Here is a 7227-nt window from a genome sequence, read left to right on the forward strand (position 1 = left end):
TTTAGCAGACGGCAGACGCGCTCTAGGGCTCTACTCAGTTTGCACATTATTGGAATGCGATTCTTCTATTTTAGGATTTAAATAAGATGGACAAAAACAACCTGCCTATTTGATTGATTTTTCGCTCTTCTAATGAAAAAATAACTTGCTAACAAATTATTATTTTGCAAAATTAGCGCAGTAGTCTCTTCGGAGCTCATACTTGTTCGAAATAGGCCTAATTCAATGCAAACGTATTTTTCACTTTCAAAATTTCCCGCCTTAACTGAACGAGCTCCTGATTGGTTCCAAAAATCAGAGTATATCTCACTCACTTTTTGGTCGTCACTGTCGTCTGCTCTCTTGTCTGAACAGGCAAAGGAACGTTCCGACGCGATCGAAACGAAGTTAACGACACGACCGACGCGAACGTAAGATTTTAGTCTAGTGTAAATGGGCCTTTAGGCTCAATGCGAGTAATATGGTGAAGTATTGTTGTTTTTATAAATGTAGGATTAATTCGAGATACAGAAAGGATGTACGCTTTTATCCTGTGCCTAAGCCAGGAAGGAAATATGTTAACATCGATGTGGGCATACATCAAGTGCAACAAAAACCAGGTTTTAGTTGTATCTGCATTTAGCGCCTTCATTGTAAACCACCCGTTTAATAACAATATATACTCTTATTAAAAGCTAAAACCGTTTAAAATTACAATAAATTTGTGAAAGCACTGGCAGTGGTGGTGCTACATGAAGGCTAAGTAGACTAAACCCTACCTCACAATTTGACAAGACACCAAAATTGGTACACGCCAAACTGAGCATGTAGATAATAATAATTTAGTAATCTATCTATATAAATCCTGACTGACTGATAATCAACGCCCAGCCCAAAGCGCTTGTCCTACAAGACTGAAAATTTACAGGAACGTTACTCATAAGTAGTAGGCGCGTACTAAGAAAGATTTTTCCAATGCGCCGCCAGTAGTATGTTACCCCACTTTTGACTATGCAAATGAGGTAAAAATTATCAAAATTTGCATAATTCAGAAATCCCACTTTTGAATATGCAAATTTGCCAAAAATTATCAAAATTTGCATAATTCAGAAATCCCACTTTTGACTATGCAAATTAGCCGAAAATGATCCAAATTTGCATAATTCAGAAATCCCAGTTTTAACCATGCAAAATGATCCAAATTTGTATAAATCAAATTAGACATGCAAATGAATCGAAAATGATCCAAATTTGCATAAATCAAATTAGGCATGCAAATGAGTCGAAAATGATTCAAATTTGTATATGCGCCCAAAATCCCACGCCTGTCAATCAAATGCGAGTCACGTGAGTCACGTGTAGTGTGACGTAGGTACAATTTGTAAGATATATCCGCACCAGTGGTTGAAATTATATTAGTTCGGGACAAAACGTAAAGCTATAATGAACTGGGAAAAATTACGGCTCGAAACTTTTAAAGATTACCCCGTTAGTAATATAAATCCGTCAGAGTTTGCGACACATGGTTTTTATTATTTAAAGAAGGGCGACGCCGTTAAATGTTTTTATTGCGATATAAGATTACATAGTTGGAAAGCTAATGATAAAGTCTATGAGGAGCATCGAAAATATTCCCCGGAATGCCCAATTGTGAAAGGGTTTTCGACATGCAACATACCCATACATTGTTCTAACGATGAGTCAGGGAGAGATGTACCAGTAACGGAGAAATACGTTTCAACTACAAGCAAACCCAAGACTGAAGAATATTGTAATAATAGATGTTGTACGCAGCGTGTTTTACAGGTTGTAAAAGAAAATGTCTCTTTAGGTGGGTTATTACTTATCCTTCCCATAACTGTACCTGTAGGAATTATTTGTGGAATGTTATCTATGAACCCAGCAGTAGCGCTTCTTGGTTTCTATCCTCTACTCTTACCGATTTTAGATCAGAATTTTTTTAAAACAGGATTGTGTCAATGGTGTAAAAAACAAATCAAAGGATGAAATAAATTTTTTAAAAAACAATGTTTATTTGTATTGATTACATCACGATTAAATTCTGCGATAATGATTCCAAAAATTTGGAAATAATTTTAAAAAGCGTCTTTCTATAATCTCCAAGTCTTGATGATAATAATAATCAATAGCGTCCTATGAAAATACTTTAAAAGTGGGGTCATACGCCAATCTCAAGTTTCTATCTTCCAAAATACTTGGAAGATATGGAGATCTTGTAATGAGACTAAATTTATATTTAAATTTTTCGAAAGTGAAAGTTAAATCCATTAAAGAATGATTATATTTATGCAATTCTTCAATAACTACGTTAATATATAATAACTTAAACAAATTAACAGTATAACTAATAGGTGTAATAATATATTTAATATGGGGGTTGTCATTGCATTGTCTGTTCTTTATAGTCAAACGAGTGTTGAATTCATACAAAAGTTTTATAATTGCAGTGTTTAATACCGATTCAACACTCGCTTGATCATGACAAACGTATCCTAAAACGTACGCTGCTTGATAACATTGGTCAAATTCATGAGGGTTGTATTTATGTAAACGTCCTAGTTTACATTCCGTAGTCAAGATGTAACGTCCACAATCTCTGGTATCGATAGAGGTCCAATCTTTCCATCCATCATGTCGGTAGTTAGATATTTTAACGATGTTGTTAGCGCGCAAGTTTTTAAACATTTCGCGACGTACAAGTTGATTAATGACACGCTTCGATATTAGATTGTTTCCTTCAAACTTTTTACGATTGTTCTCAATTTCGATCAAACATAATGTTCCTAATCGAGGTATCGCGTTTGCACCTTCTGATTTAATACTAAAAGGTTTGCAACACACGTAACTCGAAAACCGATGATTTATATTTACGCGATTCAATACCAAAAACGTTCTCTAAGTTCATTTTTGTGAATTTTTATTTCACCAAAAGGTGATGGTTCACTATCTCGTGATTTATAATTGACAGCGTTCTTTAAAAATAACTTCTTTCTGGGGTTAAATTCTGCAAAAATAATTCCAAAAACTTGGAAATGAATATAACATTTTTTGTTCTATTTTTTGCAACTCTAGGCGTGCATAATCATTAGCGTCTTTTGAAAATACTTTAAAGTGGGGTCATATATTAAACCGATTTTATCTCTCAAAATTCTTGGAATATTTTTAGATTTTGTAAAGAGATTAAATTTTATTTTCATTTTTTCGAAAGTGAAAGTTAAATCCATTAACGAATGATTAAAGTTATGCAATTCTTCAATAACTACGTTAATATATAATAACTTTATCACATTAACAGTATAACTAATACGGGGATCACCATTAATATAATAGAAGTAATCATCATTGTCAATTTTGTCCTTTATGATCAAACGAGTGTTAAATTCATACAAAAGTTTTATAATTGCTGTGTTTAATACCGATTCAACACTCGCTTGATCGTGACACACATACCCTAAAACGTACGCTGCTTGACTCGAATGTTGACATTGGTCAAGTTCATGAGGGTTGTATTTATGTAAACGTCCTAGTTTACACTCCGTAGTCAAGATGTAACGTCCGCAATCCCTGGTATCGATCGAGACTACATCTTTCCAATAATCATATCGGTTACGAGATACTTTAACAATGTTGTTGGTGCACAAGTTTTTTAACATTTCACTGTGTACAAGTTGAGCAATAGCATACTTCGATATTCGATTGTTACCTTCAAACTTTTTACGATTGTCCTCAATTTCGATCAGGCATAACGTACCTAACCGAGGTATCGCGTTCGCAGCTTGTGAATTAATACAAAAAGCTTCGCCACACGCGAAACTCGAAAATCGATAATTTATATTGTTACTTGAACCAAAAACCATGTGATGCATGCATTCTCCAAACCCGGAATCCATTTTTTTGAATTTTTATTTCACTAAAAGGTAAACGATGGTTCACTATCTTGCAAATCCTTACCAATCCCACTCTTCACCTTCAAGTTCTAGGAAAGATGGATTGGCATTTTGAAGATTTTCGTAAGATTCATTAGTGGCATTCTTTGAGAAAATCTCTTCAGTCACGTTATTAAGTGTTCCGGTTTGATAAAAAGAGAATAGAACCTGCCAATATTTTTGTCTAAATCTAGTCTGTTTACTTGATAAAAATTCTTTAGAGTAATTTCCGAACCGTAAAGAATCGATTACAATACTAATATATAACAGCTTCGAGAAATTCGTGGTGAAGCTGTCAGATGTTATGTTATTCTTGCGAAATGGGTTTTTATACGTCAACGTAGAGTTGCATTCGTAAATGATTTTAACAACCGCCGTGTTAATAACTGCTTGAACAGCCTCACTGTCATGACAAACGTATCCCAGAACGTAGGCTGTTTCATTCGAATGTTGACAACGCCATTGTTGTTTTTCGTAATATTTGTGAACACGACCTAATTTACACTCCGTTGTAGGGACGTGCTGACCACAATCAACCGTATCGATTTGACATAATGAGTCCATTTGACAGAAATTGTAAAAAGATAGTTCTACAACATAACACTCAAACTTGTTTTTTAAAATTTCTTGGCAAACCAGTTTTCTAATCGCGGTATGTGTTATTTTATACTTTTGCGCAAATTTCTGCCGATTGTCTTCAATTTCGATTAGGCATAACGTCCCTAACCGAGGCACGTTATTTTTGCAATCATGTTCAATAGTATTTTTTTCATCAAAATTGTACGAAGAAATTTCTTTCATTTATGCTTACGGAAACAGCAGAGATAATAGTTTTCTTCCTCTTCACTTTCAAAATAAACGCACTCTTTTTCTTCCCGTTGAGCTTTATAACAAAACTGATTACAGTTTATACAGAAAAAACTATTGTCCAAAACGGCGTACGCGTTTTCAATATTGGTGATTAAAACTTTACCGTATTGTTTATAAATGGCCCGTTTAAATTTAATACACTCGGTATTCACGCAGTAATGAATTTCACCACCAATAGATGAAAAAGTAGCAATATCGTCTTTTTCACAAAAAAGACAGATTAGATCTTGACCACTCTGTAACTCAGTTTGGCCTGTGGTATTTAATTCCGAAAATTGTTTTTCGTTCAAGTCTGTGAAAAAGTAATAAAATCTTATAAGAAACACGCACGTTGCGAGGGCCTCTTTTTAAAATTATACACCCCATAATAGAGGTCTTTTTCTTATTAATATGCACCCTTCTTAAAAACGACTGATAAATATTTGTTTCTAAGAAACGAGGTTTGACCTCGATAGGAAAAAATCGACGCTCATTAAAGTCATTAATAGATAGAAAAAACAACTGTTAAATATTTTTTCTAAGAGGGTGACGCTCATTACAAATTCCTAACTAGACTTCTTAAGCTACCTTGAAAATTTCGTATAAAAACCGAACGGATTTCAAAGTTTCACATCACAATCCAAAAACCTTTCGTCTTTAAACAACTCTAGATTATTATATAAAAACATGTGTTTTCCAAAATCTTTTGATCAAAACGCTGTTGAACCGGCTGAGGAATTGTAAGTTATTTTAGCTAGCAAGTTAAAATTAATTTTTTAATACCGGATCTATTTTATATATAGCGCTCTACCCCAACTCTGGGATATCGATGATGAATTGGAAGTAGAACCAATCATCATCCACGAGGAGCATGATATCACAGATGGGATGGAGGAGGAAATAAACGAATTAATCGCGAGTATTGATATGTTCGCCGAAGCCGACGACCCCGATGTGGTCTCTACCGAATCATCCTCGGATGAAGAAACGTAAGGTTTTAAATAAGTTTGAGGAATTGTAAGACACCTAACAAGAAATTTTTAAAACAGCGAAAGCGAAGAACTTTACAACGCAATGATTCAAGAATACCCATCCATGCAAATTGATTTAAAGTAAAGCAAAATAAATTATTATCTAAAAATTAATAAACTAATACATGTTTTTCACAGTCTTAAATATCCCTATCCTACATTGTGTTCTTGTTGTTTTTCCGCCGAATTTAATTCTCATGTCATTTTTCGTACTATTGAATTCCGCTATATTTTATACTTTTGCGCTACTCCTAATTGCCCTCTTTTCCGAACTATCATCTGCCTTACCTGGGATCAGTCTAATTTCTATCCCATTAACATTTTCCTGGACACCTATTTCCTTTCTAAATATAAATCATACCGACTTCCCCTATACGAAAAATATCTACAAATTGACTTAAAGTAAGTTGGAAATGAGTCTTATTTTATATAAAAAACTAATTTTAACCTATTTTTATAGTTCTACCTACGATATTCCTACTCGCTGCCCTAATTGTTATTGCCGTACTCCAAACCACTTCACTATCAGGGAAACTGTCTGCGTTCCGGAATGACGTACAACAGTCTACAAGCTCTACTTCTGTCCTATTCGAGACTGTCCTTTATACCAACATCTCATCTGCTTCTCCTATCATCAAAAATATTATCCTGTTCATATTTTAAATAATTCTCATTTCTGTTTTCTTATTGATCGTAGACGCTTACCTAAATTATTATCTCAAATTAATTCTCAATAAAAATATATATTATAACGAAACTTGTCTCTTATCTTTTTATATTAAGCTTAAACACTCTATAAGAATCCCCTCTTTAAACAACCGTAGTGCCAAACATTTCTTAAAAAAGTAGTTAACCTTGACAACGCCCAATAATAATTCTTTAAAATAGTAGATATCTCGGAGAAAACTTTATCATTTTCTTTTAACGCTTCATCCGAGAAAGTCTTTTAAAAAACATGGGTCTCGAAGATATTTCTCAGCCGCAGTTACAGGAGATGGACTTTGCGTAAGCTAAAAGTTTACTAGTTGTTTTTAAGCTTCTAGTTTCTTAAGAGTGTTTTTTTTATAGAACCCAAGTACCGTTAGAAATTACCGCAGCTTTACCGAGAGAAAGGGCATCTGCAGGGTAAGTGATATTTTTACCATTAAAAAGTATAGTTAAGTAAAAGTAGCTATGTATTTTAGAATCTTCGAAACTTATTCATACGCATTCGTACCGTGTTGCGTTTGTAAACGAAGAGAGGTTTCTGAAATCGATAGAAATATTTCAAGGGCTATCTATTGTAGAACTCTATCCTGTTCCCGATATAATAAGATAGTGGGTATTTGCATCACCGCTTTTATGTTTAATATTCATTACCCCTGTCGCGGCCATCCCGATGATTTTAATACAGGATTTATGGAAATGTTTGATTATCCTTT

At 34.0% G+C, this 7227-nt stretch overlaps 1 protein-coding gene across 1 annotated transcript; it reads left to right on the forward strand.

Moving 5' to 3' along the window:
- The first annotated feature begins 5462 nt into the window (after nt 1-5462).
- On the forward strand, nt 5463-6360 carry LOC149676460 (uncharacterized). Its single transcript, XM_089838748.1, has 5 exons — nt 5463-5515; nt 5579-5764; nt 5825-5887; nt 5945-6208; nt 6267-6360. The coding sequence occupies exons 1-5, from the start codon at nt 5463-5465 to the stop codon at nt 6358-6360; spliced, it is 660 nt and encodes a 219-aa protein (XP_089694874.1).
- Nucleotides 6361-7227: the final 867 nt, after the last annotated feature.

Source organism: Phalangium opilio, unplaced genomic scaffold, assembly GCF_054372755.1.
Source record: "Phalangium opilio isolate 3A_F unplaced genomic scaffold, DU_Popi_V2 ptg000046l_1, whole genome shotgun sequence".
In the NCBI taxonomy this organism is placed as follows: Eukaryota; Metazoa; Arthropoda; class Arachnida; order Opiliones; family Phalangiidae; genus Phalangium; species Phalangium opilio.

Coding starts and splice junctions, on each gene's coding strand:
- LOC149676460 (XM_089838748.1), top strand. CDS start 5,463: ATGTGTTTTCCAAAATCTTTTGATCAAAACGCTGTTGAACCGGCTGAG. Junction 5,516..5,578: donor GTTGAACCGGCTGAGGAATT/GTAAGTTATTTT, acceptor TTTTATATATAG/CGCTCTACCCCAACTCTGGG. Junction 5,765..5,824: donor TCATCCTCGGATGAAGAAAC/GTAAGGTTTTAA, acceptor TTTTTAAAACAG/CGAAAGCGAAGAACTTTACA.